The sequence below is a fragment of the Psittacula echo genome (assembly GCF_963264785.1).
Source record: "Psittacula echo genome assembly, chromosome: 6".
NCBI classification, from domain to species: domain Eukaryota; kingdom Metazoa; phylum Chordata; class Aves; order Psittaciformes; family Psittacidae; genus Psittacula; species Psittacula echo.
The window spans coordinates 5,240,859-5,258,165 of NC_137743.1; the positions used below are offsets into that span (position 1 = coordinate 5,240,859).

Sequence of the window (17,307 nt, forward strand, 5' to 3'; positions counted from 1 at the left end):
CGAGCAGTCTCAAGCCAGAAGACAGAAAGTATCCCCAGATGAGCGCAGGGAAACCAAGCCTTGCCAGAGAAACCCTACGTGCCAAGGAGACCGCTCCAAAGGTGAGCGTGTGTGTGTGTAGGTCTCCAGTGGCCGCGGGTGTTTGTGATGACAGCTGGTGTCAAGGAAGAAGAACTGATTTTTCCAGTGGAAAAGGCGACGTCAGGACGAGTTACATCAGAAGTTGGGAAAAGCACACTTTGTAGCGGAGGAACCTGACAGGAACAGCCATGTATTTATGGGTTTGCTTAACGCTTGGTGTTAAAATTGGAGCATTTGGGTTGGGGAGGAGAAGACAATCGGTATAACTGGTAACTATCACCTTAAGAGTCTGAAAGAAATGGTAACCTCTGCAAAAGGAGGTGAAGGGGGATGCACAGCATCTATAGATAGCATATAGGCATTGGGTCCTTTTGAATTAAACATCTGAACTGTATTTACCTGTGATTGCAGTAACCCACGCTTGCTGCCTTGAGTGGATCATGGGATGGCAGGAAACCCACACCCCTCATTACAGTGAAGGAACAGAGGAGCTGGTAAATGACATACGTGGACTTTAGCATCAGTCTTCGCTTGGGTATCACTGAGCTCAATGAGGATGCTGCACTGCACTTTTGATAAAGTTTCACTGCCTACCCTTTCATTTCAAGTTTATTAACATGCATACGAATATTACACGGATTAGGGGGTGGCTCTTGTTTACCAAAACTTGGGCTGTGTTTATCTATCAAGACTATTCTCATTTTACTGACTTTCAGATCCTCATTAGATATTAAAAGGAGGAACCTGAGGGGAAAAAAGCCCTTTATGATATGTACCTTCTGATGGAGATGGAGGTAACATGTACCTTAACTTAAGGTAACATGTGCCTTAACACGGTGTTTATGATGAGTAGGCTATAGCACTCTGTAATCACCGCTAACTTTCATTCAATGTGAGTTTCTTTCCTATTAGAGCAGAATCAACCAGATGGGATTTCATTAGAAACAACCCTTAATATCAAAACACTGCAGCTGCAGGTGGAAGAGCTTAGAAGCAACAGCTGAGGAGTTTGACTGTCAACATTCTGAACCCTCTACAAACTGGTTCACTTTAAAAGGGCAGCAACAACAAACCTCCCAGAAGATTCTGCTTTCATGTTTCCATGCCCATCGTCATTTCTTTGCTGTTTGTTTGTTTTAAAAGGCTCCACTGGTGGCCATGGTACTCTCTGTCACAACACAGCCTTTCCAGACATGGAGGAATGTTTATAAATCCATGGGGAAAGATTTAGCTATCTTTTATAAATAAGCTATTTCTGTACCTGGGTGTCAAAGACGATGTTCCGTTCAGAGCCTCATCCCCTCTGCTCCCGGTCACTGTGGTCATGTTTACAGGGGAGATCTGGAACTGTTATTTTATGGTGGCCCCTGTTAGCTGGAAGACATGACCATGAACTTCAAAGCTTTCATAACAAGTAAACTCTTAGCAATGCCAATAGCACATAGAATAGTTGTAGGAGATTGAAATACTGCTGGGTAAAATAGCTGAACAGAAAGGTTTTAAATCTGTATTTTTTGAGGTAAGATATTACAATCAGTGCAGTGTAAGGGTTGTTACTTTGAGCACAATCCATTACACCTGTCTTACGTATTGATGTTTTATTTTGGCCATTCAACCGTGTATTTGCCTGATTCTACTTTATTGCACTGGCATAAAGACAGAGTCATTCTGTGTAAGTGAAAAACCACAGCATAACTGGTCCAGACACCAGCCTGGCATCTCTGCTGAAAGCATAAGCTCTAAAAAGGAGCAGGACGAAGCCACAAGCCAGTTCTCACCCCATGAAGAAAAGCTGGTGTACATCTGCATCCCCAGGGAAATGCCATCCTGTTTGTCCTAGAGCTGAATGTCTACCAGATCTCGTATTTTCACACATTGGCAAGGAACAGGTAATAAAAGCAGGCACCTGATTTGGGAAACAGGTCTTCTGATTTAACTTTTGAGGGAGTGCTTGCAAGGTCAGGCAAGGACAGAAAGAAATGGGTCCATTTGTGATGTAGCCCATCATTATCACCCTCCTAAAGAGCCCTGAACACCTGTAAATGTGGTTTAGGATTTTTGTGTAGAAATGCAACTCACGGCCTCAAGCTGCACCAGGGGAGGTTTAGACAGGATATCATAGAATCATAGAATCATAGAATAGTTAGGGTTGGAAAGCACCTTAAGATCATCCAGTTCCAACCCCCCTGCCATGGGCAGGGACACCCCACACTAAACCATGGCACCCAAGGCTATGTCCAACCTGGCCTTGAACACCGCCAAGGATGGAGCATTCACAACCTCCCTGGGCAACCCATTCCAGTGCCTCACCACCCTCTCAGTAAAGAATTTCTTCCTTATATCCAATCTAAACTTCCCCTGTTTCAGTTTGAACCCGTTACCCCTTGTCCTGTCACTACAGTCCCTGATGAAGAGTCCCTCCTCAGCATCCTTGTAGGCCCCCTTCAGATACTGGAAGGCTGCTATGAGGTCTCCACGCAGCCTTCTCTTCTCCAGGCTGAACAGCCCCAACTTTCTCAGCCTCTCTTCATACGGGAGTACGTGTAGATGTGGCACTTAAGGACATGGTTTAGTGGTGACTTGGCAGTGATGGATTAATGACCGGATTTTAAGGGTTTTTTTCTAACATAAAAAGTTCTGTAAATCCTTGATTTTTATGTGGGGAACTAGCTCCTGAGTTCAGCCCAGGTTCACATTGGAGACAGCCCCATCCCATACGCTTGTACGGCACTAAGCACATCAAGGCTTGGCTGTGCCTGGCTTGGCTCCGGCTGGTGATGGCTACCATGATGGTGATGTGTGTTCAGCAGGTGATTGCTTTCGCAGGATGCAGTAGAAATGGCCAGTGCACAATATATTTATCATGAAGCATTACTTCTGAGCACAGTAAAACAATGTTACACCTGAAGAAAAGGGACTTACAAGGCAGTTTGAGCTGGGGGATGCAGCACACAGGGCACAAAATACTGGGGCAAGTTCCTCAGTCTGGTCTCCAGGGTTGCTGAGGAACAGGGTTCATTTCAAGCAGCCTTTTGAGGTCTGCTGTGTTTGCTGGATGAATAACTAACAGAGAGCCCAGGCCCCTGGGAAGAGGTTTATTTGCAAATCCCGGGTACCATCTGCTGGTGGGTGATGGGAGCGCTGCCTCTTGCCCCATCGCAAGGAGCATCATTTACTGTCGAGTTGATTTCATCACATCGGTCATGCTCATAATAGTCAAACTCTGCAGAAAAGAAATTCATCGACTGACAAGATCTCACCCCGGACAGACATAAACTGATGGGCGAATTATTCAGCATCTTAAATTAGGAGAGATGCCATCGTTAACAGATTTGAAGCCTTAGTTTTGTCAACTAACATAATACAAAGTCATATAAAGTGGTGTTATATGCAAGTCAATGCATGCAAAAGGATTTCCCCAAGAGCTTCGAGGCATCTAACAGCAGTTTGATGCTGGTCAAAACATCAAATGATCCCAAGTCAAATGATCCCAAGCTGGTCCCTGGTTTTGTCACCTTGGCATCCTCCACCCCAAGGAGTGCTCACAGACCACAGCAGCATCTCTATATCTCATCTATCCAGCAGCTACAGATGTAGCTGAGCAAACTCCGCACTTCTTCATCATGGGCTGGCACCTGTGATACAGAGGAAAAAGCAATACTTTTAAAGCATATAAAAAGGAATGCTTCTGTTTTATAACCAGAAATCATGAGTTTAGAAGGTAATTGTAATAGTTAAATTAGAATGGGGGGAGGAGTCCGGTTACTAACAGCTGTTTGCCAATAAAACATTCCCTGGCACTGGAAAACCATTTTGAGGAAACCTCAAAAGATCTTTTCCCATTACCAGCCTCCAGAATGGGTGTTAAGTTTCCTATTATTGTAAGCAAAGCATGGGAAGCTTGATACCCTGCGTGGGAGCCAGATGCCAGGCCAAGCCCTGGCAGCAGCTGAGGAACAGTTGAGCAGCGACCAAGCACTGTTGCCAGTTGGAAGAAAGACGGAATTCCTGAGAAAAAGGCGTTTTCATAAGGAATTTGAAGAGGAGCTGGGGTGACAGGAATATAAATGAGTAGTGTCCTGATTATTTTGGTATATGGCGGGGAAAAAAGGGGGGGAAAAATGTTTTAATGATACTGAAGATACCAAACAGACTGGGAGTAACAAGAGATGGGCTGAAGAGAGGGAAGAGATGTTCTCCAGAGCAAATGTCCTCGGTAATTCTAGGGAAAAGAGAGAAAGAGGGAAGAAAGGTTTGTGAGATGGTCTGAGCTGAAAGTGAGGTGCTTGCCTGAGAAGTTTCCAAATCCTTGGATGAAAGGTGGTTTAGCTTTGTTTCTAGAACATAGTATTCCATTCCCAGGACCAAATACATGACCCCGTATAAAAAGTCTCTCCCATTTTCTGATATCATCAGCATTTATTTCCTCAATTTAAATGTCATCAGTATGAAAAGGTAACACAAATACTCCAGTTCTTCAGCCTCTTGGGTGGTATCAGTGGGTACCTATATTTATGTCACCTTGGGTGACATGGTTTAGTGTGAGGTGTCCCTGCCCATGGCAGAGGGGTTGGAACTGGATGGTCTTAAGGTCCTTTCCAACCCTAACTATTCTATGATTTGTCCATATATTTCTTGTGTTTATATATGATTTTCCAGAAGGACTGATCCCTTTTTACTTGACTTGCTCCTGAAAGCTCCTATAATATCTCTCCTGTCTGGGAAGCATCAGGCAGCTGTGAGGTAATGTAATGAACCGAAAAGGTTGATGATCTTAATCACTCAGTTCTCTATTGCTGTTTGGTGTCTTGCTCTGTCAAAGGAACAAATCATGAACGTGCAAATTAAGTGTGATTTAAGGGCACTTCAATCTTAACAGAATGGGACTGCAGATGGGATTGTGGTGCCTTTGATTCTCAATTTTCAAATTTCCTCTCAATCCTTGTCATTGATGCCATCAATTGGATGTGCAAAACGAGGCTCCAAACCAGACAGCTGAATAAAGCAAATAAGGCGAATGCAGATATATGAGAGAGACACTAATAATCACTGTCTGTAAAAGAAGTCAGCCTGGTCGCTGCTTGCCAAGAGGTTTCTGTACTCTGATAATTCAAGAAAAATATTAAAACTTGAAATATTTGTGTGTTACTTCTAGTTTAAGTATTGGAAAGCTGGAGAGGGGCTTTGGACAAGGGCCTGTAGGGACAGGCCAAGGGGAATGGCTTTAACCTGCCCGAGGGGAGACTGAGATGAGCTCTTAGGCAGAAGCTCTTCCCTGTGAGGGTGCTGAGGCGCTGGCACAGGGTGCCCAGAGAAGCTGTGGCTGCCCCATCCCTGGCAGTGTTCAAGGCCAGGTTGGACACAGGGGCTTGGAGCAAGCTGCTCCAGTGGAAGGTGTCCCTGCCTGTGGCAGGGGTTGGAGCTGGATGAGCTTTAAGGTCCTTTCCAAACCAAACCAGGCTGGGATTCTGTGATTCTATGAAATATCAAGCCAAGAGGACTTGTTTCATGCCTGTCGTCAGGATTTGTTTTCATGTGCTGCAGCAAGGCAATAGACAATCATTTTTTGCGGTTCTCTGACTCTGGAGATGCTGCAGGTGAGGCTGTCCTGCAGAGAGACCCAGAAAATAACCCCCTGAACAGGAAAGTAAAGTAAGGTCTCATCTGTGGTTCAAAATGCCGTTCAGTTATCAAGGTCTCTACAGTACTATAGAGGTATTAACACAATTCAAGTAGCAGCAGCCTAATGTGTATCCCAGGGATAGCAGTATCTAAAAAGTACCACATGTATGATGGCGACCAAATATGCCAGGTGGAAGAACCATGTCAGCTCTAACACTGTATAAATGCTGTTAATACTCACTTGAGTTTAGCATTGTCGTGTTGGAGAGAGCTCCCAGGAAGAAGGATGACCATACACTTGCAATAGACAGCTTCATCCTCCACAGTAGAGCTATACAATGGCCTAACTGCTCTTCAGCCCAGCAAGAGGTTTTGCAGATACTCTAATGATAACCTATGCAAAAATAGGCTCATACTCACACTAATTCAGTCATTAGAATAAGCTGAAGGTTTACCTGAATTTGATGTCTGGATTTAAAGTGTTTCCATTGATACCTTCACACTATAAATCAGATCATTCCTTCCTTGTAATGATGCAATTACTGCAGATCAAGATTGTTTCACAACATGCAGATTTTCTTTCTGCTGCTGCTTATTTTTTTTCTTTTCAATTCAATCATTTTTTAATTCAAAACATCCTCAGCTTTCAGAAACAAGACATTGCATCCCTTTCAGTCAGGACAGGAGATGCTGAAAGAAAGGCAGGGATTCCTTTTCCTGCCTGGGATGTAGATTTGTAGCCCGCTTTCATTCCTGGGCTAGCTTTAAACCATAACAGAGCTATACTATACCATTGCATATATGAAATCATATGCCTCGGCTATCTTAAGAGAACAGCTTGGCTGCAGGATTGGAGGTATTGCTAGGGAACTGGTTCAGCTAAAAGCATTTCACGGATGCTGAGCAGCAAATGACTGGCTAGCACAGCTCCAGCTGCCTGCCAGCACCGCTGCGGTGATGGGTAAGTGAAAACTCATTATTGCTGCCATAAATGTCCCTCTGTGGCATTGTGGTTGGTTTTGCTGTGTGCAGTTCCCTTGCCATCAGTGAGATCATTGGGCTTCGCATGGGTTAACGCATTGCTTTGTGTATGCTGCTATGTTTAAAAGCAATTAAAAAGCTGAGCGATCACTCACAGCACGCTCCCGTGAGCCTCTGCTAATCAAGGTGGTAGCTTCAGCTAACTGCAGCAGTTTTGATTCCACGGAGATACACAATTCCAGTTCAAGTAAGTGTATTATTTGAATGATATTTTACAGTCATAAAATACTACAAGGCAAATAGCTCTTCTTGAGAACCACCTCAATTCAGCGGCTGACATCTCTTTTCATTTTGTCCTGGCTGGAAGCCTGGATTATATTCTGTAAAGGCTCCAGGTCTGTACCATCCTCCTCCTTCTCAGCCCTATTTCTCCTGGTTTTTATCACAGCCCAGTGCTGAGGATTAGCAAACCAAGCATTCAAGCATGCAGCTAACACCTCTGGAGCTCTGTTAATGCATCCTGTCCTGTATCCTGTCCTTCTGCAGGTGTGAGAAGCTGGGCTGCTCTCATTTCATAGAATCATAGAATCCCAGAGTGGTTTGGGTTGAAGGGACCTTAAAGCTGATCCAGTTCCAGCCCCCTGCCACGGGCAGGGACACCTTCCACTAGAGCAGCTTGCTCCAAGCCTCATTCACTTGAAGATAATGCAGTACGATGAGCAACAGCCAGTCTTTGACATGACTTGCAGCCAGCATTCCAGAGTAAGATGCATCATAACCCACCACAGCCAAACCTCAACCAAAATCATGCTTGAATGGGCCTTCCCTAACAACTGGTTCTATGATACAAGGAAAAAATTGCATTAAAGTCCTGCTACTTGGATCAGGGAAAATGAAGTGCGATTTCCAAGGAATACCTTCTCTCAGGTCACTGTTTCTGATGTGGATCAGCATCTTCTGTGGCCTGCATGTAGGTAAAGAAGAGTTCTTTTGGATGGGATTTCCGGGTACATAACCTTAGAGAAGAAAAAAAGAGGAGGAAACCTTATATATGAAGAGCTTTCAGATCTGCAGAAGGACTTATGTGCCTGTTTCCTTTTCCAGTTTTCTTAGGTGGCATCAGTAAAGACTCACACTGAACCCCAAACCTTGCCTCACCTCTGCCTTTATTCTGTCACTGCTTCAAGAGCGTTACCCAAAGCTAGACATAGTTGTGCTGTTTCTTTTCCATTGTAAATTTCTATTGTTTCAATATGAAATTCTTCTATTTTTCCACAAACTGCAAAACCATAAGGTGTATTTGTGTTACCTGTCTAGCGTGGAGGCCACAGTGGTACCTGCATCTGAAGAGCTCATCCTGTGTGCGCCAGCCCCATCATACTGCCTGAAGACACCACTGTGCCTAACCTAAAGGGCTGGAGATGGGTTTTCTGTTGACTAAGTGGAAGTCTATTGATTAGGTGACACCCTGAGAAGTTTCTCTTGTGAATTATGCAGCAACGCAATGAAGGTGATTTTAGGAAGAATAAAGAATGGGCGCGCTGATGCTCAACAACTCCCTCAATGAGCCCCTGATTTGGCTCTGCAGTCTCTTCAGACTTCTCATGCAGAACTAGCAGAGCCTAATCTGATTTAAAATGAATCCAAATTCCCAGCAGCATCCGGCAGGGAAGCAGGACAAAGCTGACATCCAGACGGCCAGCTCTGAGAGGAGACCTGGAGCAGAGACAGGGCTGAGACTCCTCAGGGTCGCTGTCTGTCTGCAGGCACCTTGCTTCCACCAGGGCAAGCTTCCAATGGCACCAGCATCACTAAACCTCGACCTAATTCCTGCCACCGGCTCCAATCACGTTTCCTCTGCCTGGCTGGGGCTTGTGGCCACCTTGACCTCAGTTTCCCAGTTATGAAAATAGCATGAATGAAAACGCTTCTGTAGTTGCTGGGCAAAACTAGAGCGAAACTGCTTAAGGGAAAAAAAGAGAGAACTATTTTAAGAACTATTTTAAGCTCTGTGGCTGACTCTGCATTGCTGGAGAGCAGAGCAGCCTGCAGGCCATCTGTCTCCCAGTAAACTGGGCTCTGAGTCCAGGCACAGAAAGACCCTCAAGCACCCCATGACTTAGAAACCAGCTCCAGGTTGGGGGGGACCGTTCCATTTGCTGGCTCAAGACACCCTGTCCATGGGCTCATAATCGTCTCTTCATCCTCCAAGCTGAAAGAGAGGATTTGCCCCAGATAGCTCGGGCTTGTTGTGCAGTCTGGAGCCAAGGTTTGGATAAGCATAAAAAGCTTTGGATAAGCCATGTTAAAGTGAAGGTCAGATGAGATCACTGCACTGCTGATCCTTCATGAACAAGCGATCATTTTCAGTTTCCATAAGGGATCCTGACTTTTGAGGGGACAGAAAATGGCTTTTTCAGGGGCTGCTTCTCTCTAGCGTTAACAGGAGGTGTCAAACCAAAGTGTTCTTTCCATCCCCTACCTGTCACCATTCCCAGAAGAGTCTCATCGGGGCCAGCTCTAAGAACCTTCTTGGCTTGCACAGCTCCTAAAGTATCACAGCTGAAATTGCCAGCAATTGGAGAAAACTGCTTTGACTGCAAAACCACCCTCATTGCAAGAGCTCTGCACCCAGAACACATGCATATTTTTCACACACGTACCCATCTTGGGCTTTGACCCTGTGGCTGTGCTGTGATTTAGAGGAAGATCTACCAAATGTAGAGCTGCATCGGGAAGATTCTTTAGCAGAAGCTCCTCCCTGTCCTAAGCCTTGGGGAGAACTATAACCAAACCAATGGGACAAACCATTGGGTTTCATCTGCTGCTCAAATACAAAGCAGCTGGGTAGAGCTCTCCTTTCCATGAGCTCCTCTTATACTGGATCACAGGAATGCTAATAAACCCTCTGTCAGTGCCCCATGGGCACAGCCCTGCTCAGATGACTTCTCAATGTGCATTTTTCCTGGCTCAGTTGATTGCCCCACTCAGGGATCTGCTTCATCCTGCTAACTGGTTTGCTCTTTCCTAAGTCATATTCAATGAAACTGAATACGTAACAGAACCAGACATGTTTATCCAATACGAGGAGTCATAGCTGGCTGGGAGAATGTGGAAACTTCAGGGATGGAGGCTGCCAAATCCTCATAAGCAGCATTAACTGCAAGAGAAATGTCCAGAAAGACAGCTCCCAAAAGTAAAGCTTAACCCTTAGAAGGACTAAATGAGGGGAGAGCTGAAGGCAGAGGCTGTCACTAGCTGCTCTTACCTGCATATGTACAGCTGGGGATGGCAGCTTTCACAGATGCAGTGAATTAGAAGTGAGATCAATCAAAGCACCAAGGCCATTTCACACTCAAAGGTGCTCACTGCTCTTCTACGACAGTGCATTGCTTTATAAGTGTGTCTTAACCTTTCCCCTGCAGCCCTGGCGAGGCTCAGCTCTCACATCTGACTGTGATTTAAATGCATCCTGCTTTAAACAGAGCTTCTGGGTCTCTGGCACGTCTGGTGGTGGGGTAGGAGCTTTTCTACTGATACAGGCATTAGCCATTAAGTCTTCATCTGCTCAGCATAAAATAAGTAAAGCAAAATATGCCATGCTGATAAAGGCTGAAACTAGTAATCATCATAGAGAGGCAATTTAGAGATCATTGTGCTATTAGAAATGTCATTTCAGAGACATACATGTGAGAACTTGAAACTAATAAATACATGCTTTCGGAGATCTTTTCATTTGATGAAAAGCTGCAAAAGGGGTTAAAACCAAGCTGCTAAAGGGAGATGAACATCCTCAGGATGAAAAGAACAAATCTCAAAGTCAGTTCTGCAGACATGGACCTGTTTGCACCGAAAATCAGAAACTGAGGGTGAGTGGCATTGCCTGAAATAAGATGACAGACGTGTCGAACGAAGGCAAAAGGAATCAGCGACTGCATTTGAGCACTTGATTTTTGGCCAAGTCTCTGCCAGTGTTCAAACATCTCCCCCCCTTGAATGTTCTAAGCAAAAAATGGAAACCATTGTGGTGAGGATAAAGGGCAGGAAGTCTTCAGAAAAGGGAAATGACTTCAAATGAGAAATTCCCCTTCACCTTTCAAACATCATCTCATGCTTACGAGCCTTCTGAGCTAGCAGCTGGCAGGGTAGGTTTTTGAATGAAATGTTGCCTGCTGGGCTAGGTAAGGTTGCTAGAAGAGGTGCAAGCAATTCCAGCAATAGAGAGCTCCTTCACAGTGCCGAGTATGGAGCAGATTGCCCAGAGAAGCTGTGGCTGCCCCATCCCTGGCAGTGTTCAAGGCCAGGTTGGACACAGGGGCTTGGAGCAAGCTGCTCTAGTGGAAGGTGTCCCTGCCCGTGGCAGGGGTTGGAGCTGGAGGAGCTTTAAGGTCCCTTTAACCCAAACCAGGCTGGGATTCTGTGATTCTATGGAAATGCTCAGCCCCATCCTCCCACTCTCATTCCTGTGCTTTAGTTTTGCTCCAGAAAAGTTAATTATGTGTCTCCCATGGAAACCTGTCCCTATGGCAACGCATGGGACTATCTTGATGCAGACACGCCAGCACTTTGACAGCCCCTTCTTTTTGTGACACTTCTGATAACACCCTGAGGTTGTCAGAGAGATGATGTGAGACCAACTGCATCCAACATACCAAGAACTTGGCTTTGCAGGCTGCAGGTTTTAGCTCTTCCAGCTCCTGAACTCTCAGCCTGTGTATCAAGACTGCAATTCTGTCTGAAATGTGTTGCAAAATCTATGTATTTGCTTCCTCAGCAAAAATCACAACCTCAAATGAGATGTTTTTAACAAGACCTACTTTCCATAAAGCCCTGTGCCAAGCACCACAGGCTGCTCCTGTGGTTTGTGCCGAGCTGGATCCCCAAGTGACTTCTCCCTTGTTTTGTTCGGATGCTGATGAAGTTTACTTGTACCTACTCCCCCAGCGTGATGAATTTCTAGCTAAGCTCTTCATACACGCTGCTACTTGTATTAACAGTTATCATTTCTTTCCACTCTGTTGTGAGTAAATATCCTACATGGAAGCCCATCATAAATTCACCAGTTAAAAATGCCCTGCGTGGTGCTGGCTCCTGATGATAAAAGAGTGTGTTTGTATGTGGGTGATAACCTCAAGCATCATGAATTGCAGTCAGGACTTCTGATTTCAAAAGCATAAAACTAACTCCAAGGGCAGTCGCCAGCCCCAGGCAACATCCTAAACATCTATAGGGTCCAGAAAGGGTGAGAGCTTTTGGAATGATGCTCGCAGTGAAATATGTCATGGCTGGGCTTTGACTAAGATGTGATGGCACAAAGGTGCAAGGGTGCTCTTTGGTTTAATCCCTGCAGAACAGAGCCACACGACTTTATCTTCACGTGAAAAGAAAGGTTAAAAAGAAACTGTGGTTTGTGACCCCAAAATGTAACACTTCTTTCATTGAATAGCACAGCCAGTATTGAGGCAACTCTTCTCTGAAGTAGATTTTAAAGCTCAGAAGCTTCCAAAATTGCTTATTCCTTAACAAGAACAAGAGACAACTTGAAACTTTGCTCTCCCTGTGGAAAAGTCAGGCCTGGATGAATATTGACACAAATTACATGGTACACTTGGATGTATGCTCTTTGAGAAAGAGCAGGGGCACTTTGTCAGATTGGCCCTCTTGGTAGGTCCCAGAGGCTATTGCTGTCTCTGAGAAGACTAGGAAAATAAGGGAATGCTATCTGCACTGCCAAAACCAAGAGGATATAATGAGAAACCATGGAAAACATGATTGGGGGCTGCCTGTAAGTCCTACGAGTTATAACAGAGACAAGGGGAATGGCTTTAACCTGCCCGAGGGGAGACTGAGATGAGCTCTTAGGCAGAAGCTCTTCCCTGTGAGGGTGCTGAGGCGCTGGCACAGGGTGCCCAGAGAAGCTGTGGCTGCCCCATCCCTGGCAGTGTTCAAGGCCAGGTTGGACACAGGGGCTTGGAGCAAGCTGCTCTAGTGGAAGGTGTCCCTGCCTGTGGCAGGGGTTGGGACTGGATGAGCCTTAAGGTTGCTTCAACCCAAACCAGGCTGGGATTCTATGATGATTCTATGATTTTCTTGCTTATAAATCAGAAATTACAACTCTCTTGCTTTGCAGATCCTTTCCTGAAGGAGAGAAACATTAAACTCAAACCCAGTACTTACCCAACTGATGCACTACAGTGATCCGACTCATGATAAAGAAGTCCTGTCATTTTCTGTTGCAGCAGAAGGCATTTCGTTATCAGTTTCTGCTCCTTTTGTCCCAGCTGTCTGCCAGCATTAAGGAAGACAGACTATGCCACTGTTGCGGGAATAATCAGATTTCAGAACAACCAAACTAAATGCAATCACTTTCTACTTCATGTATGACTGGGAGTCGCTCTGCACAGACATGGCAATGGAAACTTCATATTTTTAGTAGAATTCAAAAAAAATTCCTTCTTTTTTGTCCCATTTTCTACTGAGCTTGTCTTCCTGTTCGTGTTTATGCCAAGAACCATTGTGAAACCCCTCGGATATCATCCATCCATAAATACGGTTTATCATTCCTAGGTCTGTACATGAACACTTCAGGTTCATCATTAGGCAGGAAGAATGGCAGCTCTGTAAAGGTAAACATTACATTATGCTGGGGGGCAGAATCAACCCGAGGCAGTGGGAGGCTGAAGCTCCGAGTGCTGGCTGCAGTCGGGAGTGACAGATGGTGTTTGTCAAGAGGATAGAGCCTCACCTTCGTGTTTCATCAGGGAAAAATCACAGTAAGAAAACCATCAACATTCGCTATTTTATCAAACAGATTTAAGAAATACATCCCACAGAAAAAGAAGCTGGAATTCCTGCTGGAAAATGGGATGCAGTGGGAAATCCCAAATAGAAGATGCAGTTTTGTTTATCAAGAGACATTGTCAGCCATCGCATGTAGTTTATTTTCTCATTAAGGAAGTGCACTGAGCATACACAGAGATGACACTCAATATGGGTTTATCGTTACACAGCACTCAGAAGATAAAGACATAATCCTGCAGCAGAACAGACTGAACTGGTTCAAGCTGAGATGAAATGAAAAACACTCAAATCAACTTAAGTGGGTTTTACACAGATACGTAAGTCCAAATTAACATTCTGAGCCGAGATCTGCTGCATTATTGCGATTTTTGTATTCAACAGATTTATCAGACTTGTGCCTAAGTACTACAGAGATACCAGAACTGCCTCCTCTGAGAGCCCGTTGAACAAAACCCCAGAATAATAGTCCCAGTCTGAAGCCATAATCTATGTGGGAAGTTGGAAGGATCCCTGAAGAGGAACAAGTACAGTGAAGCACGGAGACAGTTTGGTCCCTGTGACAGGCAACAGCTAAGGCAGGCTGGAGGTATGCTCTACATGGAGCTTTCACTGATTTCGCTTGAAGATGCTCCCTAGAGTTTGCAGCCCTCATAACATCTCTGTGAATGTGCAGGATTCTATGACACTGACTTTTCAAAGACTTGTACCCCAAAAAAAAGTCACAACACAAAAACCAGGAGAAAAAACTACTTTGCCACAGGTTTTGTGAGTTCCTTAAACTTGGTGACCAAATCTTTTCCCAAATGGACACCTAAAACTAGAACTCTAAACACCACCTCTACTTCAATTACACTGGCTGGATTTTAGCCAGTCCTGTGCATGCTTGGTGTCAGAGGTAAGACCAGATCATTACTTTTTGACATTAAAATCTATTTAAATCTACAGATTTCATTCGTCTGTCTCCCTGAGTTTTGAATGAAAGGAGGTACCACGCTGCTCTCCAGCATCACAGACCCAAGCCCCTGCTGAGTGCTATCACATTGTGTGGCACGTCACTTCTAGTTTTGCCTTTTCAATATAACTACTTCGGAAGACCACCTGCCTACTAGCTAGTGATGCACTTTGTGCTGGAAGATTTTAGCTTGTTTTAAATGTCTGCCAACAGTAAACAGCATTTGGAAGATTGGTCCTTTGCCCTACTACAAGGCTACTTGCAGCTAAGATTTCTCCTTCCCTAAAGAGTAGGAAAATGTGAGATATTCATAGAATCAACCTCTTACTTTAAAGAAGAAGAGGGCAGTGTTTCTTACATATAGAAGACACATTTAGCAGATGGAGCAACTTTTATCTGGACATCTGTCAGGTCTGCCTACTGCTTTTTGCCTACTGAGAAATGGACATGGAGTAACATGGAGTACATGGAGTAAGCGATTAGGAAACACAATCATTCCTTTCTAAGAAGGCAGACTTGTTGCTTCAGGATACTCTTTCCCCCCACCTCATGTCAGCTTCAACAGTGAGCGCCACAGCAGTGTGAAGATGAGCAGAGAGAAGCAGCTCATGGAGGTGGTGACCCTTGAAGCCAGGCTCCTTGCATTGCAGTTGTTCGAGTAGCAGCACTGAACGCTCACTCCAGGCGCTTTGGATCCATCCCTCTTTGCCCGTTCGCAGAAGGACCTGAACGAACAGGACTTCATAATGCCACCTAGAACAGAGACACAGTGAACCAAAAGACCCACTCTCTGCAGCCCCTCAGCAGGAACCTGATCATCCAACACCGAGCAACAATATTAGGTTTGGCCATTCCTTAGAAGTAAATTAATGCAGTTGCACCAGTTTAAAGCACACTAACCAGCTTTCACTTAAGTTAAATAACTAATTTATCTTAGATGCAACTGCTGCAGCTTAAATATACCTGAATGTGCTCAAATGCAGTGCCTCATTAGCTTCTTTTCCTTCCTAGTTTTCAGGCAAGTCCTTTAACTTATAAAGTCCTTATAAACAACAGATTTAAGTAAGAAGTGGGTAATACTTAACTACTTTTTTACAGCTTTCACATAGTGTGGATACAGCTCATCGTGGCACATCATACTCAGTGGGATTTTTTTATCAGATTTCTGCTAAACCAATAAAATTACAGATTGAGATTTATTAATAGGGTTTCATAGAATCTTAGAATGGTTTGAGTTGGAAGGGGCCTTAAAGCTCATTCAGTTCCAATTCCCTGCCACGGGCAGGGACACCTTCCACTAGAGAAGGTTGCTTATTTAAGAGAAACATTTCTCTGTGTTTTTCTCCTTAGATTACTATAAAGTCTTCCCTTTCCAACACTGATTGCTTATTTCTACCATTAAACACATAATGAGTCTGGACCTACTTACTTGCTTGTCCTCTAATGACCGCGCACGCATCTGAATGCCCTGGACATTGCTGAGTTCCTTGTCTGTTACAGTCTTCATCACTAGAACCTACACAGGTGTAACACTGCAGTGCTTCGCCTGGCATTAAGGAGAAAAAGACCACTTGTAACAGTAGGGTTTAGAGTTTGCAGAAAGTATTTTAAATTATAAGCTATACAGTCTTCCTAATTCTGTCTGAATAATATGGAAAAAGTTGCAAAAAGGTTTAAAAAACCGAAAAGAATTGCAAATTCTAGTAATATTTCTTTTTCATAAGTGGTCTAGATACTGATTTTAAAGATTAAAATAAAATTAGCTGTATATTACTTAGTTGTTACAATTCAAATAATCTGAGAACACCTGAAGTTCTGTAATTGCATCCACACCTTCTCGTAGCAACTTTAGAGCAGAGGCCAACAAGTTGGAGCATCATGTTTTTCCTCCCTCCTTTATGATCTTTGGTCCACAGTACCATAAAATAGGATATTTTAAACACAAAAAATATTACTATGACCCAGATTTCATTTTCTCCTTAAGGATGAGTTCAGCTGGAAGGCACGACAGTGCACTTTAAGTTTTGCTTTTGCTTAAACATGACAACCATAACTCAATCCTCTTTCTTTCCTTGGTTCCAACTACACTGTAGTTTCAAAGACAAGCATGAATTTGGAATCTATTTCAGATACCATACTTGCACCTTGCAGAGCAGAAGGCACACTTGCTATTGTTAACATGGATACTGATGTTTATAATTCACAGCAGAGCTGATATTCTGAGCTGCTAACCACATCCACAAACTAATCTCAAGCCAAACAAAGCCAGGAGAGAAAGCTCAGAACAGCAAAGAGGCTCAGCCATGCCTGAAGTAGGAAACGAAAAAGAACTAAGGAAGGAAAGAAAAGGGAGTTGACTTACTTTTGAGTACAAAAAGGGAGGTGACAAGAACCAGGCTGAAGACTGTCCGCATCATGGAGATACAAGAGATGCACCATTAAGGAAAGAAAGCAGTTTGTTTGCTATTAAAGCCTTAATGCTTTTCTTACATACCTAATCCTCTGCAGAGGATAACTTACAGGATAAAGAGGTGTCCAAGAATGCTACTTATAGAGCTTATTCTGGTTGTACTGCTAAGCACACGTACTTCATCTCCACAAACCCGGCAGACAAGTGCTTCCAGGGGCAGGAAGAAGAAAATGCACCCACCTTTCAGTGATAGATGTGCTTAAAAACCACCGTTCCACCATTGTGTGTCACTGCCTTTGAGTTATGCAAAGAGCCTCGTCACATCTCCCTATGGGATTTGCTGGATCAGGGTCAGAGCATTAAACATTTTGGAGGATTAAGTCTGTTCTCGAGACCCGAGTGGTCCAAATCTAGCACATACAAATATATATTTATAGAGAGAGCAAGATACAGGCACAGA

At 44.2% G+C, this 17,307-nt stretch overlaps 1 protein-coding gene across 1 annotated transcript; it reads right to left on the reverse strand.

Annotated features, from left to right (window-relative positions):
* Window positions 1–14,984: 14,984 nt before the first annotated feature.
* LOC308223149 (uncharacterized protein) lies at window positions 14,985–16,854 on the reverse strand (the record flags this gene model as incomplete). Its single annotated transcript, XM_080621819.1, has 3 exons — window positions 14,985–15,190; window positions 15,867–15,983; window positions 16,800–16,854. 3 exons carry the CDS (start codon window positions 16,852–16,854, stop codon window positions 14,985–14,987), a joined length of 378 nt encoding a protein of 125 aa, XP_080477945.1.
* Between the last annotated feature and the right edge of the window lie 453 nt (window positions 16,855–17,307).